This window comes from Myotis nattereri (genome assembly GCF_964212035.1).
Source record: "Myotis nattereri genome assembly, chromosome: 3".
NCBI lineage: Eukaryota > Metazoa > Chordata > Mammalia > Chiroptera > Vespertilionidae > Myotis > Myotis nattereri.
This window is the reverse complement of record NC_138077.1, coordinates 41741674-41766283: the sequence shown is the minus strand read 5'-3', so window position 1 is coordinate 41766283 and position 24610 is coordinate 41741674. Positions and strand designations below refer to the sequence as shown.

Below are 24610 nucleotides of genomic sequence, written 5' to 3'. Positions count from 1 at the left end.
TTTACAACATTCTCATGGGCTTCGATCCTACTCAATGACATGCACCTGAATTCTACCAAGCCTCCATCACTCAGACACGTGGGGCCACGTGTTCCAAACATAGGTTCAAGCTTACAACTACAGCTGTTGGCTGTAATTGTGCTGGGAGGGCCCTGCCCTCCAAGCTGGGACTTGCACGTGGCAATGAGAGGACTGTGCCCTCTCATCAGCCCAAGGCTTGAACCTGTCCAAACACTGTAGTGGCTCCCCACACAAAGGCAGGTAGGCCTCTCCAGGTTCTGGAGGCAGCATTCCACAGCTAGGAGAATCCCTCTGGCCCGTTTACTAGGCGACAGTGTACTGGGCTGCATATCTGGCACTTCAGCCAGACGGGGCACGCTGTGCTGTCTGTTCCTAAAACACATCGATAGGAAGGTACTGACATCAGGCCAGGCCTTGAGATATGGTCTCATGGCCCCTTCTCAATATGCTGTACTCTCTGTTCCTAAAACACATAGATAGGAAGGTACTGATACTATACTGTGTCGGGAACTAAGGTTTTGTAACTTTGTGGTTTTTGCAAATAAAAATACTGTAATTCCTGTAGTCTGGGCTGCAGTTCAGCCTTTGCTTTGGTGGGGTGCTGTGACTGTAGTCAGCTGGCCAGCTTAATAAAGGCTCTTAAATTTAAATTCTGAGTTGGTGGTCTATCTCGCTGAGTGAACCCATAACAATAGAAAGCTATCAGTTCTGAGAGGGGCCAGATCAGGGAAGGGTGGCAAAGCAACTCCAGGCCTGCCATCAGGTATTGCAATCAGCCCTGCTGCTTAAGTCATCCGTCAGGCAGACCTTATGGTGTCAGAGGTGGCAGTGGTGGGGAAAGGTACAGTATGAATTTTTGACACAAACTGGTGGGAGAATCATTGCACAGACCCTGAGCATTCTGGAGCAAGACCAAGCCCATGCCATTTGCAGCAGAGAAACAGCTGTTGGCATGTCACTGGGTCCTGGAACACTTGACCTTGTGACTATATATCCAGAATTGGCCCCATTTGGGCTGGGTTATGTCTAATCCACTCAGTAATAAAGTCAGACGGGTCTCAGCAGTAGCCAGTTATAAGCTGGAAATGGTATATCCAGGTTCTAGCCCGAGCAGGTCTAGAGGGCATGAGTAGGCTTCTTGGGTAGGTAGCCCAGGCGCTCGTGTCACCCACCAGCATAGCACCAGCGCCCCTGTGGGGGGAGGGGACGCATGCCACCTTTTGAAAAAAGAGGAAAGCCCAAACTGGTTTACAGATCAGTTGGCTTGGTACGTGGGTACAAAGTAAATCTGGACAGTGGCTGCATTACAGCCACCTTCAGAAGTGAACCCTAAAGACAGGGAGGGGAATCTTCCCAGTGGGCTCAGCAGCAAGCAGGGCACTGGCCATCCAAATCTGTGCGGAAGGGAAGGTGGCCCAGGGTGAGAATATGCCCGGTGTCCTGGACAGTGCCATGGCCTGGCCATCTGGTTAGGGGCCTGGGAAGAACAGGACTGGACGATCAGAGACAAGGAGCTCTGGGATAGAGGCGTGTGGATGGACACATTAGCGTAGGCGTAGCGTGTGAACAGTTTTGCTTCACATGTTAATGTCCACCAGAAAGCGTCCACCATGAAAGGGTCACTGAGCAACCAAGTCGACAAGATGACTCAGCCGTGAAGTTAGCAAGCCTTTGTCACAGACACACCAGGATTTGCAAATTGGGCACGTGAATGGGGTGGGCATGGTGGCAGGGGCAGAAGCGCTATATGGACTCAACAGCAGGGAACCCCACTTACCAAGGCCAGTCTAGCCATTGCAAATTAAAACCACAATGGGAAACCACTCCACAACCTCCAAAATGGCTAAAGTGGAAAAGATTGGCCATACCAAGTGCTGATGAGGAATTGCCATTCATTGCCGGTAGAAGAATAAAATGATACAACCATTTTAGGAAAACTTTTTGGCAGTTTCTTATAAACTTGAACACGTAACAATCCAGGGGTTGGCAAACCCTGTCTGTGAGAGCAAGATAGCAAATAGTTTAGGTTTTGTGGGCCAGGTTCTATGCAACCACAGGACTCTGCTACTGTAACATGAAAGCAGCCATAGACAGTACATAAACAAACGGGCATGGCTGTATTCCACTAGACATCATTTACAAAAAACAGTGGCAGGACCACAAGACAGAGTTTGCGGAGCTATTAATTTGACAAGTAGGTGTATATGCATGAAAAATGAGTGCATATGTTCACAGAAAGAGGTGAGGAAAAAAATACCTATAGCAGCTTCATTCGTAATCATCCCAAACTGGAAACAATCCAAAGCCCATCCTTAGGATCCTGGGTAAACAAACTGTGCTATTTTCATGTAAAAAAAAAATACATAAAACATGAATGAAATTTAAAGACATTATGTTGAGTGATGGAGGTTCACTGTGAAAGTACACATTCTGTGTATCAGTTCTTATCTTTCGCTGTATAACAAATTGCTCCAAAACGTAATTATTTAAGACACACACACACACACACACACACACACACACACACACACACACACACCCCGGGGTGGGCAAAAGTAGGTTGACAGTTGTGATGCCATGCTTTTGAGTTAATAAAACGATTGTAATAATCATAACCTGCTGCAAAGCGGATACGCCCGGGCTCCGGGCTGGTTGCCCTTGTTGGCTGCAGCCAAGGACGCCCTCCCTGCCACCTGGTGAGACGCGCAGCTCTAACTGGACCCGCCTCTCACCCTCGGAGCCTCCCACGCCAAGGTCGCCAGCAGGAGCCGTGCGCGCGGGGCCCCGGGACCGCGGAAGGAAGCGGGGATGGTGGGGGCTCAACCACCAGCGCCCGCAGGAGCCCGGGCTGGCCGCAGCCTGGCTGGCACGCCCTCGCCTCTTGTTTTTTCTTTATACTTGTTCAGTTCCTCCCTCAACCACCAGCTCTACGGACTCTATTGAGGTATAAACATAAAATTGCACAGATTTGAAGTGTGGTGTGTATGATTTTGTATATGTGCACATAGTGAAGTGATGGCCGCAATCAGGTTAACACACCATCACCCGCACAGTGCGCGCGGTGAGAACCCTTAAGATCTACTCTCTCAGCAAATTCAAGTGTCACCGCGGTGTTAGAAACGATGGCCACCATGCTGTACCATCAATGATCAATGATCTTCCCATTGATCATGATAAGGAAAACTGAACTACAGGGTGTGTGTGTGTGTGTGTGTGTGTGTGTGTGTGTGTGCACCCTATTTTTGCTAGATGTGGGTGCCAATGTTATGCTTATTTCATAAAAAGAATGAGGAAGACTCAGTTTCCCCTGCGCTGGGGACAGGCTCCCAGCACTGGAGTCAACCTCTTTACCGCGTGGGTAGGATTTCCCGCTGAGCCCAGGTGGGCCACCTGCTTTAGGAAACGTGGTTCTTTAATAATAATAATAATAATAATAATAATAACAAATATAATATGCTCTAGTTCTACGGGAATGGCTTGATAGATTTTCTATCTCTCCCAGGATCTGTTCAGGTAAATTGTATTTTTTTGTAACATCATCCATTTCATCCAGGTGTTTAAGTTTCTTTGCTTAAATTGAGCAAAGTTAGTCTCTTTTTTTAAAAAAAAATACTTTACTGATTTTTTACAGAGAGGAAGGGAGAGGGATAGAGAGTTAGAAACATTGATCAGCTGCCTCCTGCACATCCCCCACTGAGGATGTGCCCGCAACCAAGGTACATGCCCTTGACCAGAATCGAACCTGGGACCCGTCAGCCCCCAGAATCAACGCTCTATCCACTGAGCCAAACCGGTCAGGGCCAAAGTTAGCCTCTTACTGATCTACGTTTGTAGATCTGAGCCTCCCCCCCGCGCCCCCCCCCCCGCCCTTTAATTGTGGCAAGTGTTCACGCCCCCTTCTTTTGATTACATTAATTAACCATCTATTTTATCAGATTTTGGTGTGTGTTTTTTCCGAATCCCTGGACTTATTACTCCTTTGGTATTAGTTTTCTTAATTCATTTCTTCTTCTTTCATCTTTACTCGTTTCTCTTCCTGCTTTCCTTGTGTTTGCTTTTGTATCTTTGTAACCCTTGAATTGGATGTTGCATTTACTTTCACTGTGAATCAGTATCTACGCGTCGTGCTTTCAGTATCTGTATTTTCTAGATATTCTGCAACTCCGGTTGTAACTTCTTTTTCCCAATATTTCAATTAAAACTCGTTTTCAAAAGCTCGGGAGGTTTTACTTTATTTTTATTTTAGTTATTTTACTTTTGGAGAACACGAATTACTGCAAAAGTTATTGTTGGAGAACACGAATTTTGTGTGCTGCTCTCCACCCCATTTGGCTTCTGCCCCAAGACTCCTCCTCCGCTACTTCCCACGGCTTTAAGGACGCAGATCGCAGGGAGGGGTCTTGTATCCGGAGCGGAGGGAGAGCAGAGCCCGCGGGCGGGGAGGAACCGCGCTCCGAAGCCCCAGGTCCCAGGGAGACCCGGGACAGCACGACCCCCGCCTTGCTCGCCACGGAACTCAGGGGGCGGGGGCGGCAGGGACCACACCTCCGCGGGCACGCAGCCCGATTGGCCAATCGCCGGCCCGATTGGCCAATCGCCGCCCCGAAGCGCTGCCTTGTGTTTTGATTGGTTTCGAGGGAGACGCCCACCACGCTGGGCTCGGCCCATCGCACGGCTCTGACCTGGACGGTGGCCGACGAAGGACAAGAGGCTTGCGGCGCGGAGCAGAGCTTTTGCAGAGTGCGGGACGCAGCTGGCGCGCGCCCACGAGCAGGAGAGCCGCGGGGCTGCGGGCCATGGCGGCGACCTCGGTGGTGTCGGTGCGGCTGGTGGCGGCGGAGAGGAACCAATGGCAGCGTTTCCCGAGCTTGCTGCCGCCGCCGAGGTAGCAGCCCCTTTTGGGAGGGGGTTTGCTTTCAGGCCACGCACAGAGAGGGAGACGTCCCCACGCCCAGTCGTTCCCTTTCCTCTCCTTCCCCTCATCCACCCTGCAGCGCTGGGTTTGCCCCTACTTTTTTCATTTATGAGCGTGGGGGAGGGATGGGGCTGGGCCTGCCATCCCCTGCTCCGCTCGCCATAAGGGCTAGAATAACGCGTGTGTACCCCGCGCTTTCATGCATTCCGTGTATGTGTGTGTGTGGCGGTGGGGGTGTGTGTGTGGGGGGGGGGGGGGGGAAGCTTTGTAATCCCAGTTCCAGTGAAACCACGGCGTCAACGACTCACCTAAGGTGACACGAGTAGTAAGTGGTGGAGCCAGGACGCCCTCAAAGTCCCCTTTGGTTCAGCTTTCCCTCCGAAGGTGTCCAGGTCAGACAAAGACTGCCGGAGTTCTTGCTCATTTTTGGAAAGAATCAAGTTAACAGGAGCCAATTCACCTTCCTGTGGGCAGAGAAATGTTTTATCAGAAGCTCCGTATGCAGATTTAAAGAAAGCTGCCAGATGACTCATAGCTAACCCGACTCCAGATCATTTCCAAATTCTGAGCTTAAGCTTCTGTGACAATAACTTTTGCAGTAAATATACCCTCTTGCTTCCAGGCGGCAGGCTTCTTCTTCTTCCTTTGTCTCATCATCGTCATCCTCCATCATTCTGGAAAGACAGTATAGCTTCGTGCTGCAGGACACAGGCTCAGAAGTCAGGGGTCTCAGCTTTGCTACTCCCTGGGTGTGGGAGCAACCTTGGGCAGGTTACTTAATACCTCTGTGCTTGGATTTTCTGACCTAGGAGGAGGGGATGACACTAGTACCTACAGGAGGTAATACTAGTACTTTGGATTGTGCAAATTAAAAGAATGAATACATGGAAAGAGGCTTAAATGGAATCTGGTGCATATGAATCAATCAACAGATGTCGCCTTTTGCAGATGAAACCATTTAAAGTTTCTTGTTTGCTTTTGCTTTCCACAAATTACTGTCAATGCTTTGGATTTTCAGTTACATAATTGTAGGACTCGCCCCAGAGCAGAATAAGACAGTAGAAGCAGTATTAGCGCTCTTCTCGTTCTCCTGAGTTTCATTTGCTTAGGTTTTGGGGGGCTCTTCATGATACTATGCAGACATATTTTCTCTCTTTCCTTTCCCTCTCAAACCTTAGCAATTGGTTATAGAATTGTTCTCATGTAGCTGTCACCTGGAAAGTACTAGAGTTGCAATGGCATATAGAATTGAAAACCTTATCAGTGTAGAGGGTATTTACATTTCTACTAACACGGAGAAACGAAATCTAGTGGTAGAATTTTAGAAATAAGAATATTACCAATGAGTTTGGGTTCTTGTCTCCTGATATAAAAAAATTTAGACCAGGGACCCTGATAAAAAGCAAAGGCAGATTTATTGAGGCTCTGCAGAGAGTAAGTAGACTAAGGTAGGGCCTCAGGTTCTACACCTTGAATGTGGGGCTTATTCCTTGGGAACACGGAAGTTGCTGGGGTTAACTAATCAGGACATTTACATTTATAGGTTGGCTGGCTTTTTCCCTTTTAGGGACACTGGATTTCCACTGAAGTACCCGTGTCAGTAAAGTGAGGCATTCTAGGATTGTTCGAGGCTTATTATGGGATTCAGGAAGGGACTTTCCCAACAGGTATTGAGTTTGTCTCTGGGATTTGTGTTATTGGCCTATTCAGGTTTTTTTATTCTTCCTGATGCAGTTTTGGGAGATTGTATTTTTCTAGGAATTTGTCTATTTCATCCACATTGTCCAGTTTGTTGGCATATAGTTGTTCATAGTATTTTCTTACAATCCTCTGTATTTCTGTGGTGTCCGTGGTTACTTCTCCACTTTCGTTTCTGATTTTATTTGTTTGGGTCCTCTCTCTTTGTTTCTTAATGAGTCTGGCTAATGGTTTATCAATTTTGTTTATCCTTTCAAAGAACCAGCTCTTGGTTTCATTAATTTTTTAGATTGGTTTTTTTTTTTTGTCTCTGTGTTATTTATTTCTGCTCTAATCTTTATTATTTCCTTCCTTCTACTTACTCTGGGCTTTTCTTATTGTTCTCTTTCTAGTTCTTTAAGTTGTAGGGTTAAATAATTTATTGCTGCTTTTTCTTGTGTTTTTTTTTTTTTCCAGGTATGCCTGTAGTGCAATGAACTTCCCTCTCAGGACTGTTTTTGCTGTGTCCCAGAGATTTTGGGTTGTTGTGTGTTCATTTTCATTTGTTTCCAGGAAGTTTTTGATTTCTTTCTTGATCTCGTTGGTAACCCATTCATTGTTTAATAGCATGCTATTTAGCCTCCATATGTTTGAATGTTTTGGGGTGTTTTTACTGTAGTTGATTTCTAATTTCATTCCACTGTGATCTGAGAAGATGCTTGATATGATTTCAGTCTTCTTGAACTTGTAGAGACTTGTTTTGTGTCCTAACATGTGGTCCACCTTTGTGAATGATCCATGTGCACTTGAGGAGAATGTATATTCTGCTGTGTTGGGTGAAATGTTCTATAAATGTCAATGAAATCCATATGATCCAGTGTGACCTTTAGAGACTCTGTTTCCTTGTTAAGTTTTTGTCTGGAAGATCTATCCAGGGAAGTCAGAGGAGTGTTGAAGTCCCGTACTATGACTGTATTATTTATTGTCAATCTCTCCTTTAAAGTCCTCTAGAAGTTTTATATACATACTAGAGGCCCGGTGCACAAAAATTTGTGCACTTGGGGGGGGGGGGGCCCTCAGCCTGGCCTGTGACCTCTTGCAGTCTGGGACCCCTCGGGGGATAACCACCTGCTGGTTTAGGCCTGCTCCCCAGGGGATTGGGCCTAAGCTGGCAGTCAGACATCCCTCTGGCAGCCCAGGAGCCGTTGGGGGATGCCCACTTGCCAGCGGGGAACAGGCCTAGCTGCAGTCGGACATCCTTAGCGCCGCTGAGGAGGTGGGAGAGGTTCCCACCACCACCGCTGTACTGACAGCTGTCAGCCTGGCTTGTGGCTGAGCAGAGCTCCCCCTGTGGGAGCGCACTGACCACCAGGGGGCAGCTCCTGCATTGAGCGTCTGCTCCCTGGTGGTCAGTGTGTGTCATAGTGACCAGTCATTCCCAGTCCTTCTGCTGTTAGGGTCAATTTGCATATTACCCTTTTATTATATAGGATAGAGGCCTGGTGCATGGGTGGGGGCCAGCTGGTTTGCCCTGAAGGGTGTCCCGGATCAGGGTGGGGGTCCCACTGGGGTGCCTGGTCAGCCTGGGTGAGGGGCTGCGGGCCGTTTACAGGCTGGCCACAGCCCCTTCAGGGTGGGGGGTCCTGCTGGGGTGCCTGGCCTGTCTGGGTGAGGGGCTGATGGCTGTTTGCGTACTGGCCACAGCTCCTTCAGAGTGGTGGTCTCCCCTGAGGTGCCTGGCCAGCCTGGGTGAGGGGCTGATGGCTGTTTGCAGGCTGGCCAAGCCCCCCAGTGGGGACCCTCACCCCGTGAGGGTGTGGCCAGCCTAGGTGTGGGGCTGATGGCTCTTTGCAGGCTGGCCATGGCCCCTAGCCACCCAAACTCCCAGTGGAGACTGGCTAGAAGGAGGTACCTGGGGTTTATTTGTCTTCTGTAATTGAAACTTTGTTGCCTTCAGTGGAGACCAGAGCCAGCCATGGCAGGCGGGAAGCTTGGCTTCCTCCATTGTCGGGGCAACCAAGACTCCTGCTTGCTCCAGCTCCATGGCTGCCAGCTGCCATCTTGGTTGGGTTAATTTGCATATAGTTGCTCTGATTGGCTGGTGGGCATGGCTTGAGGCATAGCGAAGGTATGGTCAATTTGCATGTTTGTCTTTTATTAGATTAGATATCTATATATATAAAAACCTAAGGGACAGTTATGACCAGCTGACAGAATGACCGGTCTCTATGAGGATGCACTGACCACCAGGGGGTTGATGCTTAATGCAGGAGCTGCCCCCTGGTGGTCAGTGCATTCCCACAGCCAGCCTCCATGGCTGGCCAACCTGTCCTGGCCGGCTGGCCTTGATTGGCCCTGATCGACCCTGATTGCCAGCCAGGATGAGGGACCCCATCATCCTGCACAGGACCTCTAATATATATATATTATATAATTTGTGCACAGGACCATATATATATATAGACACACACACACACACACACACATATATATGTTTAGGTTCTCCTGTATTGGGTGCATATATGTTTACCATGGTTATATCCTCTTGTTGGATCAATCCCTTTAGTATTATGTAGTGACCTTTGTTGTCTCTTGTGATGGCCTTCATTTTAAAGTCTATTTTGTCAGATATGAGTATTGCTACTCCAGCTATTTTTTCTTTTCCATTTGCATGAAAAATTTTTTCCATCCCTTCACTTTCATCCTGTTTGTGTCTTTTGTTTTGAGTTGGGTCTCTTGTACATAGCATATAGTTGGGTCATGTTTTTGTATCCATTCAGCTACCCTACACCTTTTGATTGGAGCATTTAATCCATTTACATTTAGGGTTATTATTTAAAATAATAACCCTAAATAAAAAATCAATAAAATATCAAAGAGGTACTTATTTATAGCCATTTTAATTCTGTATGGCTAGGTTTCTCTCTCTGTTTCTTTTTCTCAGCAATCCCTTACAGCAATCCCTTTAGCATTTCTTCTAATGCTGGCTTGGTGGTGATGAACTCCTTTAGCCTTTTATGTGTTTGTTTGGGTTTTTTTTGTCTGGGAAGCTCTTTATTTGACTATTTTGAATGATAGCCTTGCTGGGTATAGTAATCTTGATCTCAAATCCTTGCTTTCCATTACCTCGAGTACTTCATGCCATTCCCTTCTGGCCTGTAGAGTTTCTGATGGGAAATCAGGTGTCAGCCTTATGAGAACTCCTTTGTACATTTCTCTTGCTGCCTTTAAGATTCTTTGTCTTTAATTTTTGGCATTTTAATTATGATGTGTCTGGGCATAGGTCTGTTCGGATTCTTCTTGTTTGGGGTTCTCTGTGCCTTCTGAACTTGTGTGAGTTTTTCCTTTACCAAGTTAGGGAAGTTTTCTGCCATTATTCTTCAAACGCCTTCTCTATTCCTTTTTTCCTTTCTGCCTCTTCTGGCACACCTGCTCTTCTAATATTGTTACATTTCACATTGTCCCACATCTCCCTTAAGCTGTCCTCCTGTTTTTTAATGTTTTTTCTTTTTGGTTCTCTGACTGAGTGATATTTTCAACTTTGTCTTCTAATTCACTGATTTGATATTTTATTGATTTTTTACAGAGAGGAAGGGAGAGGGATAGAGAGTTAGAAACATCGATGAGAGAGTAACATCGATTCAGCTGCCTCTTGCACACTCCCTACTGGGGATGTGCCCACAACGCAGGCACATGCCCTTGACCAGAATCGAACCTGGGACCCTTCAGTCCTCAGGCCGATGCTCTATCCACTGAGTCAAACTGGTTAGGGCCTAATTCACTGATTTGATCCTTAGCTTTCCATAATCTGTTTTATTTGTGTTATGTCATTCTATATCTCAGGCTGTTCTTTTTTCATAGTTACTATATCTTTTTTCATACTGTTGAGCATTTTTACCATCATTACTCTGAACTCTGTTTTAGATAAATTCCTTATCTCTGCTTCATTTGTCTCTTCTGGAGAATTCTCTAGTTCTTTCATTTTGGGGGTTGTTTCTTTGTTTCCTCATTTTGGTTGTCTGTTTGAGTTTGTATTAGGTAGATCCTTTATACCTCCCAATCTCTATGCAGGACAGCGTTATAAAGACTGTTTCTGACTAATTGGATCAGGCAAAGCCTCCAGAGACCTCTTCTGTCTACACAGACTAATAGGATTCCGACTTGAATTGCCCCCAGGCAATCGTCTCAGGTGTAGTGAGAGTTTTTTTTCAACAGGGTGGGGCATTTCTTCTGCCTGGAGGCTAATTGTTGCTTTTAATCTCTTAAGTGGCCTCAGGGCAAGGTGTTTTCCAATAGGGTGACTCAACTGTCTTCCCCCAGGCAAGGCAGATGTCTATGTGGGAAAGATGTCCTCTGCTGTGTGAGGGAATGACAGCCCAGGAAACTTGGGGTGTCTGCCTTCTGAGCTCTATCCCCCGAGTCCCCAGTCCTGGGTTCTGCTCTCACGGCTCCAGTCCACTTCATCCTCCCTCTGCCAGAGCACAAGGTGGGTGGCTCCACGGGGAATTTTTGTGCATTTGAGGGTGCCCTAACATTCAGCTGCCACTCCCTGGCAGACAGCACCCTGCTGCTTTTCACAGCCAGATGTTATGTGGGTACCCTCCTCAGATTTGGTGCTCTCTGCTAGAGAGCCAAGCTTCGGGATTAGATCCCAGAGTTCTCAGTGTCACCCCCCACCCCCCACCCCCAGCTGAGATGTCTCTTTGGGACTTCAGTTGCTGTCTATGGGTGCCCGGCTAGCCCTTTTGCGCCTCCACCCCTCCTACCAGTCTCTATGCCAGTGATGGCGAACCTTTTGAGCTCGGCGTGTCAGCATTTTGAAAAACCCTAACTTAACTCTGGTGCTGTGTCACATATAGAAATTTTTTGATATTTGCAACCATAGTAAAACAAAGATTTATATTTTGGTGTTTATTTTATATATTTAAATGCCATTTAACAAAGAAAAATCAACCAAAAAATGAGTTCGTGTGTCACTTCTGACACGCGTGTCATAGGTTCGCCATTACTGCTCTATGCAGTCTCCACCTTTGGTCCTTGGGTAGAAGGGTTCTCTCCTGTGAGTTTTCCGTTGATTATTCAGGAAACCTTTCCGTATTTCAGTTGTAATTCCAGCTTGTTCCTGGGAGCATGTCCGTGCAGCATCCACCTACTCTGCCGCCATTTTTAATCCTTAGATTGCCTCTTCTTTCTTTGGGAAGAAAGGATGGAACTGATGGAATTAGACCAGGTGTTAAGTCTAGGTTTGCTGTCATGGGCTTTAGCACAAGTGAACCAATTTTGGGGCTGTGGTTTTCTTTTTTAACAGATATTAACTTGATTTGTGGTCACTCCAAACTCAGTCACTGCTACAAAAATCTTATTCCTTAGTATTTAAATTTTCTAGGGGGTGGTAATGAAAACAAAAGATTGAGAAACACGATGTAAAGCAACTTGTGCAGGACCCCCAGAAGCTGGAGTGGGTGGCTCCTCCCGCAGGCCCCACAGCCAGCATTCTTTCTGCTTCCCTTGTTCAGCTCCTTCCTTGTATTTCTCTGGGCCAGTTGTTCAAACCTAACTTATCAGAGGGTTGAGATGGATTGGTATTCTTCAAACTGTAGTTAAACCAGCATATTTTACTTAATAAAATGCAATAGGACAAAATAGAATAGAAAATCAAAATATAGGGAAAGTCTTCTTTTAGGAAACTTCTGTTTTGTGTCCATACCTGGTTATGAAGTCAAATACTGATTCAGTATTACTTTGGGTTCTAGTCAAAAAAGAGTTTGAAAAAAGCTGAACTCGAATTTTATTTTAATCCTCGCCCAAGGACATGTTTAGAGAGAGGGAGAGAGAGAGAAACATCGATGTGACCTGCATACCCCCGCAACCCGGTATGTGCCCTGACTAGGAATCAAACCAGCAGCCTTTCGGTGCACGGGAAGATGCTCAACCAACTGAGCCCCTCAGGCCGGGCTGACCTAGATGATCTTGAAGCACCTTGGCTTTCCAGTCATCATCTTTGACTCTGGTCAAATGCCAATCTCAGGAGCAAGTAGATTAAATGATTCATTCAAGGACACAGACTGCCAGGGAGAACAGCCAGAACTGTAACTCCTGATTTCTAGATTAGTTTTCTTTCCACAAAGAATGTTTTAGTAAATCACTTTGTAGGGTTAAGGTTTAACTAAGGTCATATCTGTACTTGGTTTCAGGTTTTTAAAAATTGAGATTATTTGAAAGAATATTGACTGAACTTGCATATCCTATTTAATTATAACTCCATTTGGACTCATTTTATAGGAGATGGGCTTGGAAGCAAAGAACCATGAAGTATGCAACAACCACAGGTATTAACAGTTTGTGTTGTACTGTTTGGCTTTGCTTCAGATGGTGAAGTAAGAAACGGAAATGTTTAATCCTTTGGTGCATAATAGAAGTAGTTCTCATATACTTTTGAAGTTTTGGATTTTTGTGATAAATTTTTTTAGTAAGTATTGTCATAATTTTTATCTTCTTTATGTCATATATCTTGCTGTTGTATATAAAATATGTAGGAAAATATATTTTATATTTATGTTATTTCTATCTGACTCAGTGTATTGAATTGGAAAAACATAACTGTGGTGATCTAAATCAGTGCTTTATAACATGCATTTTAAGTAGCAGGACTTTTTTTTTTCAAATAAAAGTTTACATGAAATCCCCAATTATAAAACATATTTAAATATAACTTGTAGGTGATTGGTGTAGCTCTCTCCCCCTCCTCACTAAACACAAATGTATACTTCATCCCAACAGCCCCTGTGACCTGTGACAACTCTTGGGCTCTATAGATCCTTATTTAAAAACATTGTTTTAAATTATATATAACCTTATTTTTTGAGAAAATAACTATCATGAACTTTCATAGAATAATAACTACATACTTATAAATAATCACTTTAAATGTAATGAATTAAGTGCTCCAATCGAAAGATATGTGTGTAATGATGGAAGTGGATTTCGTGTATTAGTATAATATCATGTCATTATAGCACTGATGACAGTGAACTGATGCAATATTTATATTACAAGAGAATCATACATCCCTGGGCTCAGAGTGATAGAGGTAGGGGAGCCAAGTGTCTAAGACAGTGATGGCGAACCTATGACACGCGTGTCAGAAGTGACACGCGAACTCATTTTTTTGGTTGATTTTTTCTTTGTTAAATGGCATTTAAATATATGAAATAAATATCAAAAATATAAGTCTTTGTTTTACTATGGTTGCAAATATCAAAAAATTTCTATATGTGACACAGCACCAGAGTTAAGTTAGGGTTTTTCAAAATGCTGACACGCCGAGCTCAAAAGGTTTGCCATCACTGGTCTAAGAGCTCAAATTCTGGAGTGAAGCGAACCTGGGTTCAATCTTAGATCCACCATTTCTTTAGCTAGATAATTTTGGGAATGTAACATTTCTTTCAACCTTAATTTCTTCATTTGAAAAATTGAGATAATAATAATCATATCTACTTAATATAATTATTGTGAAGGCTTAACTCTAGATAGAGTCTTTTTAGCACAGGACCTGGAGCATAGAGTGTACTTACTTAAAGATTGGTTATTACTGCAATAACTGAAATGATGAATACACTAGAAGGAATCAACAGCAGATTAGATGAAGCAGGGGGTCTAATCAGTGATTTAGAAGACAAGGTAGCAGAAAACACCCAATCAGAGCAGAAAAAACAATTAAATTAGGAAATTTTAAGGGACTTCTGTGATAACATCAAGTGTAATAACATATGCATAATAGGGGTACCAGGAGGTAAAGAGAGAGAGCAGGGAATTGAGAACCTATTTGAAGAAATAATGACTGGAACCTTCCCTAACCCAGTGAAGGAAAAATACAAGTCAAGGAAGTACAGAGAGTCCCCCCCAAAATGAATTCAAAGAGGCCCACACAAGACACATCATAATTAAAATGGCAAAGGTTAAAGACAAAGAGAGAATCTTAAAAGCAGTAAGAGAAAGATAGTCCTTACAAGGGAGCCCCCTTAAAACTGCCAGCTAACTTCTCAACAGAAACATTTCAGGCCAGTAGGGATTGACATGAAATGTTCAAAGTGATGAAAAATAAGCTAGAACCAAGACTACTCTAGCCTGCAAGGCTATCATTTAAAATTGGAGGAGAGAGAAAGAAAAAGCCAAAGGAGTTCACCACCACCAAACCAAGAAATGTTAAAGGAGCTTCTTTAAGAGGGGGCGGTGGGAGGAACATAAATATGAATAATAAAATGCCAATAACTATGTACCTATAAATAATCACTTTAAATGTAAATGAATTAAGTGCTTCAATCAAAAGATATAGGGTAGCTCTATGTATATTCTGTCTAAAAGGTATCCACTTTAAATCAAAAGTCACACACAAAGTAAAAGGTTAGAAAACATATTTCATGCAAGTAGAAAAAAAAATCTGGGGTAACAGTACTTATATCAGACAAAATAGAACTTAAAACAAAGGCTGAGATAAGAGACAAAGAAGGACGTTACATAATGATAAAGGAATGAATCCAACAAGAGGATATAGCCTTTGTAAACAGTTATGCACCTAAATATATAAAGCAAATCTTGATGGACATAAAAGGAGAGATGGACAGTAATACAGTCAGTAGGGACTTTAATACACCATTGACATCAATGGATATGTCTTCCAGACAGAAAATCATTAAGGAAACAGTGGCCTTAAATGACACATTTCACCAGATGGATTTAATATTTTAAGAGCATTTCACCCCAAAGCAGTAGAATATACATTCTTTTCAAGTGCACATGGAAAATTTTCCAAGATAAACCACGTTATGCCACAAAACAAGTCTCAGTAAATTGAAGAAGATTGAAATCATATCAAGCATCTTCTCTAACTACAATGGTATGAAACTAGAAATCAATTACAAGACAAAAAAACCCTTAAAAACACACCAACATGTGGAGGCTAATAACATGTTACTAAATAGTTAATGAGTTAACAGTGAGACCAAGGAAGAAATCAAAAGATGCCTTGAGATAAATGAAAATGAAAACACAAAAACACAAAATCTATGTGACACAGTGAAAGCAATCATAAGAGGAAATTCATAGCAATACTAGCCTACCTCATCAAACTAGAAAAATCTCAAAAGAACTGGAAAAATAACAACAAAGCTCAAAGTGAGTAGAAGGAAGGGAAAAGGAAATAATAAAGATCAGAGTAGAATAAACAAAATAGAGTAAAAAAAAAAAAAGCAATACAAAATAATCAATGAACCAAGAGCTGATTTTTTAAAAAGATGAACGAAACTGGTAAACATTTATCCATACTCATCAAGAAAAGAGGAGAGAGAACCCAAATTAATAAAATCAGAAATAAAAGACCAGAAGTAACAACTGACACACAGAAGTGCAAAGGATTATAAGAAAGATTCCAAATAATTATATGCCTACATATTGAACAATGTGGAAGAAATGGATAAATCCCTAGAAATATAAACATTTTTAAGACTGAATCAAGAAGAAAATCTGAACAGGTGTCTACTACGTGAAATCAAAACTAATAAACAAAAACTCTCAACAAACAAATCCTGGATCAGATGGAGTCACAGTTGAATTTTATCAAACATTTAAAAAAGACTTAACACCTATCTTTCTCAAATTATTCCAAACAATTCAAGAAGAGGGAAGGTTCCAAAGCTCATTTTATGAGGCCAGCATTATCCTGATTCCCAAACTAGACAAAGACATTACAAAAAAGAAAACTATAGGCCAGTAATCCTAATGAACATAGATGCAGAAATCCTCAACAAGATATTAGCAAAACAAATTCAGCAATACATAAAAAAGATCATACACAATGATCAAGTGGGGTTTATTCCTGGGATGCAAGGTTTATTCAGTATCTACAAATCAATTAACGTGATACATCACATAAACAAAATGAAGGATAAAAATCATATGATGATATCAATAGATGCAGAGTAGCATTTTATAAAATCAAGCACCCATTTATGATAATTCTCTAAAGTGGAAATAGCGGTAACATGCCTCAACATAAAGGCCATTTATGACAAACCCACAGCTAACATCATACTCAATGGGCAAAAATTAAAAGTGTTTCCCTTAATCTGAAACAAGACAGAGATGTCTGCTTTCACCACTCTTATTCAACATAGTACTGGAAGTCCTAGTCACAGTAATCAGACAAGAAAAATAGGTAAAAAGCATCCAAATTGGAAAGGAAGATATAAAACTGCCATTATTTGCAGATGCCATAATACTGTATATAGAGAACCCTCAAGAGTCCACCAAAAAACGATTAGAACTGATAAATGACTGAGTAAAGTAGTAGAATATAAAATAAATATTCAGAAGTTGGTTGCATTTTTATACATCAATAAATGAACTATCAAAAAGAGAAATTAAGAAAACAATTCTGTTTGCAATTGCATTAAAAAATACCTAGGAGTAAATTCAACCAAGGAGGTAAAAGACCTTTACTTGAAAAATTGTAAGAAATCAAGAAGATACAAATAAATGAAAGCATATACCCTGCTCATGGATAGGAAGAATTATCATTGTTAAAATGTCCATATTTCCCAAAGCAATCTATAGATTCAACACAATTTCTATAAAAAATACCAATGGTATATTTCACAGAACTAGAACAAATAATCCAAATATTTATAAGGAACCCCAGAGGACCCTCAAATAGCCACAGCAATCTTGAGGAAGAAGAACAAAGTTGGAGGTATCACACTATTTGATACCAAACTATACTGTCAGGCTAGATCATCAAAATAGCATGGTTCAGTCATAAAAACAGACAGTAAATCAATAGAACAGAATAGAGAGCTCAGAAAAACCCTTGCCTATATGGTCAGTTAATGTATGATGAAGGAGGTAAGAACATACATTGGGGGTAAAAATGGTCTATTCAATAAATAGTGTTGGGAAAACTGAACAGGAGAAAAATGAAACTAGACCACCTTCTCACACCATATGCAAGAGTAAACTCAAAATGAATTAAAGAATTAAATGTAAGACCCCAAGCCACAGAATTCCTAGTAGAAAACATTGGCAGTAAACTCTGACATTTCTCTTAGCAATATTCTTTCTGATATATCTCCTTAGGCAAGGGAAACAAAAGAAAAAAATAAACAAATGGGACTATATCAAACTAAAAAGTTTTTGCACAGCAAAGGAAACTATCAGTAATATGAAAAGACAACCCACTGAATGAGAGGAGATATTTGCAAATGATGTATTGGCTAAGGGATTAATACCCAAAATTTATAAAGAACTCATACAACTCAACATCAGAAAAACAATCCAATTAAAAAATGGGCAGAGGACCTGAATAGACACTGCTTCAGAGAGGACATGCAGGTGCTTACTAGACATATGAAAAGATGCTCAATGTCATAAATTATCAGAGAATGTAAATTAAAAATAATGTTACATCTGTCAGAGTGGCTGTCATCAATAAATCCACAAACAAGTGTTGGGGAGGATGTTGAGAAAAGGGAATGCCCTCGTACAATGTTTGAATGCAAATCAGTGCAGCCCCTATGGAAAACTGTGGAGGTTCCTAAAAAAATGAAAAATAGAACTCCGTTATGACCCAGCAACTCCATTTCTGGTATATATCCAAAGAAACCCAAAATGTTCATTTGAAACAATATATGCACCTCTATGTTCATTGCAGCATTATTTACAATAGCCAAGATATGGAAGCAACCCAGCTGTCCTTGAGTAGACAAGTGGGTGAAGAAGAAGTGGTAGATATATACAATGGAGTATTACTGGGCCATAAAAAAGAATGAAAAATTACCATTTGCAACAACATGGATGGATCTAGAGGGTATTATACTACATGAAATAAGTCCAACAGAGAAAGACAAATGTCAGGTAAAGAATCTAAAGAAAAAATAAAATAGAAACAGACTCATAGATGCACTGAACAAACTTATGGTTGCCAGATGGTGGGAGGTAGGGGGCTGGGGGAAGGGGGTTGGAGGGCTTGGTGAAAAAGGTAAAGGGATTGAGAGGTCTGAATAAATTGGTAGTTACAAAATAGTCATGAGGATATAAAGTGCAGCATAGGGAACATAGTCAATAATATTGTAATTAGCTATGTATGGTGCCAGGTGGATACTTGAATTATCAGGGGATCACTTTGTAAATTATATAATTGTCTAACCATTATGCTGTACACCGGAAACTAATCTATATAATAAAAGGCTAAGCAACCATTTCGGCGGAATGACCAGAACGACCAGTCACTATGATGCGCACTGACCACCAGGGGGCAGACGCTCAATGCAGGAGCTGCCCACTGTTGGTCAGTGTGCTCCCACAGGAGGAGTGACACTCAGCCAGAAGCTGGGCTCACGACTGGCAAACGCAGCTGCCACAGTGTTGGGAACCTCTCGATATAATTATATGCCTACATATTGAACAATGTGGAAGAAATGGATAACAGTGGCCTTAAATGACACATTTCACCAGACGGATTTAATATTTTATATATTCTACCCCAAAGCAATAGAATATACATTCTTTTCAAGTGCACATGGCAGCAGCAGCAGGTGCAGTGGGCTGTGATGAGTGTGTGAGTGGCGTGGTACCTGGCCCCGATTCGGGCTCCTCCCTGGCCACCTGCCGCTTGGCGCACTGCTACATCCCCTGAGGGGTCCCGGACTGCAAGAGGGATGTCCGATTGCCGGCTTAGGCCCAATCCTGGTGCCATTCTCTGTAGAAGGCAGTCAGTCTGAACAACTCAGTGACTCAGGGAACTCAGGGTGAACCTGCCTCCGCACTTGAGTCACCCACTCGATGGTATTCGCAGGACAGACCATGGTGGCCCAGCCTGTGCACATGCAGCAGCTGCTGAAGCTCAAGCAGCAGGCTGTGCAGCAGCAAAAGGCCATCCAGCCACAAACCGGCTGTCGGACATTCCCCGAGGGGTCCTAGACTGTGAGAGGGCACAGGCTGGACTGAGGGACCCGCCCCCTGCCCCCCAGTGCATGAATTTCATGCACCAGGTCTCTAGTATAAAATAATGTTGAATGTCAACTGTAATTGAAAAACAAAATTTTAAAAAGATTATTATTAACTATGATTTTTTAAGCTATTTTGATCTTTGGCATAACAAGCATCTTTTAATTTTATTTTAAGTTGAAAAATCTGAGTAATTTAAAAGTTTGTGTTAATAAGGATATCTTGAATTACAATGACAAGAAATGCACTGTCTAATATTAGTTAAAATGGTTATTTTAGGCTCTGCTTTGCTGATTTTACCAACATAAATATTTATCAGCTTGTTAATATCATAAAATATTTATTTTGCCTTTTTATTCCTTGCTCCCCAGTAATATTTTTTGTATGATTTTTATGGTGTTTTAGGATGCAACATTACCAAAGTCCTCATTGCCAACAGAGGAGAAATCGCCTGCAGGGTGATGCGAACAGCTAAAAAAATGGGTATACAGTCCGTGGCTGTTTACAGTGAGGCTGACAGGAACTCCATGCATGTGGATATGGTATGTTGCTAAAAACTGGAAATCAGATTTTGTAAGTGATCATATTTGTTAGTGTGTCAGTGTTTTAGTTCTTGACAGTTTGTATTTGCTAGTGTTAACAGTGTGCAGTAGGTAAGTTCAGCTGCTCACTAATAATTCCTTTTGGGGACATTTTCCAACTAAGTCACCAGTGGAACTAAACAGAATACTCTGTGATGTAGTTGATTTACAGGCCAGGTCCTGTCAGTAGGATTGGTTAAAGCAGTTCACAGAAGGTGGCTGATGCACAGACCACACTTTGAGGGGCTCCTATCCACATCCCTGATGTGCAAGGAAAAGGATCAAGATTCTAGTTTTAGCAACTACTACTTACTGGCCAAGGGTCTTAGACAAGTCACTCAATGTTTCAGAGACTTGGCTTAACTGGAAAATTATAACTACAGGGACCTTCCTCCCCCAAGGTTTGTACGTGTTAGCAATTGTAACTGGCTTTATCCCTTAGACAGAACCAGGCCTGGGTGAATTCAGCTGTCGTCCTTCGTTACGTCCACAGCAAATCCCCAAGCACTGACAAGTCCACCATGATGAGTTTCGCTTGGCCTTCCAGCTTTGCATAGTAGGCCCATGCAGCTTTCTAGCCACTGTTCTGTCTCATGTTGTGAATGCCTGTTGCTGTCTATCCTAAGCCACTTTCATTTTACTTTAGTGTGCGACATATATTATACATAAAAATCAAGTTTGGGCATTCTGCTAATGCAAAAGATTTCAAAATGGATTATTATTTTTTTTAATATATTTTTATTGCTCTCAGAGAAAGGAAGGGAAAGGAAGAGAGAAATAGAAACATCAGTGATGAGAGTGCATCACTGATCGGCTGCCTCCTGCACACCCCCGACTGGGGATTGAGCCTACAACCTGGGCATGTGCCCTGACCAGGAATCGAACCATGACCTCCTGGTTCATAGGTCGATGTTCAACCACTGAGCCACACTGTCTGGGCCACAGTGGCTTATTTTTATAGCCTAGATATGAGCTGGTACTTTTGTGTTGTTCTTGGGGAGCCAGCATTTCTGTGTTTCTATTTCTATCTCTATTTCTATGTCCCTGAAGCAGTCCTATATAGAGAACTAGGTGTGTGGTTTTCTAAACATATGCCATTTGTTAAACAGGCAGATGAAGCGCATTTCATTGGTCCTGCTCCCTCTCAGCAGAGCTACCTATCTATGGAGAAGATCATTCAAGTGGCCAAGATCTCTGCTGCACAGGTAAGGGTGATGAAGAGATATACAATACAAAAGTAAACGTGTTGCCCAATTTTCACAAAATTCCTTATTATGTAGAGAATACATTTTCTATTTTTAGCCACTCCCAATTTCTATCTTTCCTGTTAAAAACATTAATATGGAATGAACAATCCAAACAGGCTTGCAATTTTGTGAACCACCAGGGTGAATTGGCAGCTAAAGGTATGCCTGATGGGTAGGGAAATTGCCCACTGGTGGTATAGTAGTATGGCTAGTTTTTCTTTTTCAATCCATTCAAATGCCCAAGAATACTGTGGTTTGGATATAGTAAGCTATTCTTCTTAAGAGAAATTAAACTTCTTGAGGTCATTTCCAGAACGTGTGATTGAACTCGATACATTCACAAGCAGATAGCTGCTTTTCTTTTTAGTTTGAAGGGAGAGTATTTATCTAGCTCATCAGACTTCTATCAATTTAATATCTGTTCAAAAGAAGGGAAGCTAGCAATACTTTGAAAATGAAATGAAGGAAACAGTTACAGTGATAAATGCTATCATCAAAATCAAATAGTAACAAGGTTAGCAAAAGTAGTTCAAGACCAGTGTATTGAAGAGTAAAACATTGCTGAGCAAAATTAAATGAGTCCTAAATAAACAGGCAGATAAATCACTGGAAGACTCAATATTGTTAAGATGGCAGTTATTTCCAAATTGACTGATGGGTTTAATTCACTCTATATCAAAATCCCAACAGGCTATTTTATAGAACTTGACAAGCCTGGTCCTCAAATAGCTAAAGGCCTAGCATATAGTTAAAACAAGTTTGAAAAGACTAACAAATTGTAGGGCATTTAAACGAGGCATGCAGCCTACCAACTGCAAGTGTGACATGTTTGGTATAGGATTTAGACCCTCTATTTCAAAACTCATTATAAAACTACAGTAACCAACAGTGTGTTAACAGAAGGATAAATATACAGGTTAGTGGAACAGAATAGAAAGTTGCACATTTATGGTTAATTAATTTTTGAATAAAGGTAAAGTAATGTCATAGGGAAAGGGTGGTTTTTTCAACAAATGGTGCTGTAACAATTGGCTATCTATATGCAAAAAGATGAACCTAACATCTAGTTCCTACACTCTTACCTTACACTTTTCATAAAAAACAAAAATAACTTGAAATGTAGCATATATCTAAATGGAAGACCTACAACTATAAAATTTCTGGAAGGAAACGTAAGAGAAAATCTTTGAGAGGATTAGGCAATAATTTCTTCAATATAATATAAGCAAGATTCATAAAAGAAAAAATTGATAAAATAAACTTCACCAAAATTTAAAACTTTTGCTCTTCAAATGAAACCATTAAGAACTTAAAAGATCAGCCATGGACTGGGAGAAAATATGTGCATAACATATATTTGATAAAGAGTGGTATCCAGAATTTTTAAGGAATACTTTACAACTCAAACAACCTAATTGAAGAAAATGGGCAAAAGATTTGAATAGACACATCACCAAAGAAGATACACAAATGGCAATAAGCCCAATAAGAGATACTCAATATCATTAGTCATTAGGGAAATTGACATGAAAACCACAGTTCTATACCATTTCACACTCACTAGGATGTTATAAATATAAAAGACAGATAAGTGTTGGCAGGAATTTGGAGAAACTTGGAACCATCAGATACTGCTGGTAGAAATGCAAAATAGGACAGCTTCTTTAGAAAACTTAAAAATTTAAACATATACTTACCCATATTTTGACCCAACAGTTGCCCTCCTGAGCATTTACCCAAGAGAAACGAAAAATAGGCTTGTATGAATGTTCATAACAGCACTATTCATAATGGCCCCAAACTGGAAAAAAATCTAAATGAAATCATGAACTAAATGTAGCATATCATAGTGGAATCAATTCTATAAAAAGAAATAAACTACCGATGCAGACAATTAACAAGGATGAACCTCAAAAAGTTACGCTAAGTTGCCCTAACCGGTTTGGTTCAGTGGATAGAGCGCCGGCCTGCGGACTGAAGGGTCCCGGGTTCGATTCTGGTCAAGGGCATGTACCTTGGTTGTGAGAACATCCCCAGTAGGGGGTGTGCAGGAAGCAGCCGATCGATGTTTCTCGCTCATCGATGTTTCTAACTCTCTATCCCTCTCCCTTCCTCTCTGTAAAAAATCAATAAAATACATTTTAAAAAAAATTATGCTAAGTACCCTGGCCAGTTTGACTCAGTGGCTAGCAGGGGTGGGCAAACTTTTTGACTCGAGGGCCACAATGGGTTCTTAAACTGGACCGGAGGGCCAGAACAAAAGCATGGATGGAGTGTTTGTGTGAACTAATATAAATTCAAAGTAAACGTCATTACATAAAAGGGTACGGTCTTTTTTTTTTTTTTAGTTTTATTCATTTCAAACGGGCTGGATCCGGCCCGCGGGCCGTAGTTTGCCCACGGCTGGTAGAGTGTCGGGCCTGCAGACTGAAGGGTCCTGTGTTCGATTCCAGTAAAGGGCACATGCCCGGGTTGTGGGCTCAATCCCCAATAGGGGGTGTGTAGGAGGCAGCCGATCAGTGATTCTCTCTCATCGTTGATGTTTCTATCTCTCTCTCCCTCTCTTTTCCTCTCTGAAATCAATAAAAAAATATATTTAAAATGTTTCCCTCCCCCCCAAATTACACCAAGTTAAATAATTCAGACACATAAGACTATGTGTACTGTATGATTACGTATCTAGGAAATTTCTTTAAAAAAAAAGTGAAACTATAGAGACAGCAGGTCAGTAAGTTGCTTGGTTCTAGAAGTAAGAATTAATTAGTTATGCACATGGGCACACAGGAACTTATTTGAGTGAAAGAAGTGTTCTAAAACTGGATTGTAGTAATAGTTGCACAATTGTATAAATTTACTACATTCATGAAACTATAAATGGGTGAATGTTATATATGTAAATCATACCGAAAAAAAATAAAAAAGAAAAGCTGTTTATAAACCAGGGAGGACTGAATGTAGATCTTTTTCAGTTTGCCTAGCATACATAACATTTGACCATTTCATAGAAAATGTCTGAAACTGAGCATTGGTGTGAAAGAAACAAAATTCCAAACTGACATCAAAATGTGACGTGTCGCATTTTATTCAGTATTTAGCATGTTGTTGTTTGCCATCAGTAAGATACAGGTTTTTCTATTCACATGAGTTTCCCAGACATTGGGAGCTTACTG

The 24610-nt window shown here is 41.7% G+C and overlaps 1 protein-coding gene across 2 annotated transcripts in view; it reads left to right on the top strand.

Annotated features, from left to right (window-relative positions):
* MCCC1 (methylcrotonyl-CoA carboxylase subunit 1) overlaps nt 1-24610 on the top strand; it is a 73611-nt gene that overhangs the window by 8205 nt on the left and 40796 nt on the right. The window contains exons 1-4 of one of the 2 annotated variants that reach the window (XM_081086354.1): nt 4712-4906; nt 12896-12942; nt 20018-20154; nt 21303-21398. In XM_081086354.1, coding sequence (XP_080942480.1) covers nt 4818-4906; nt 12896-12942; nt 20018-20154; nt 21303-21398 — 369 coding nt within the window. In that variant the 5' untranslated portion in view covers nt 4712-4817. Of the gene's footprint in view, nt 1-4711; nt 4907-12895; nt 12943-20017; nt 20155-21302; nt 21399-24610 lie in introns of those variants that run through there. The other variant, XM_081086355.1, reaches the window with a different exon arrangement.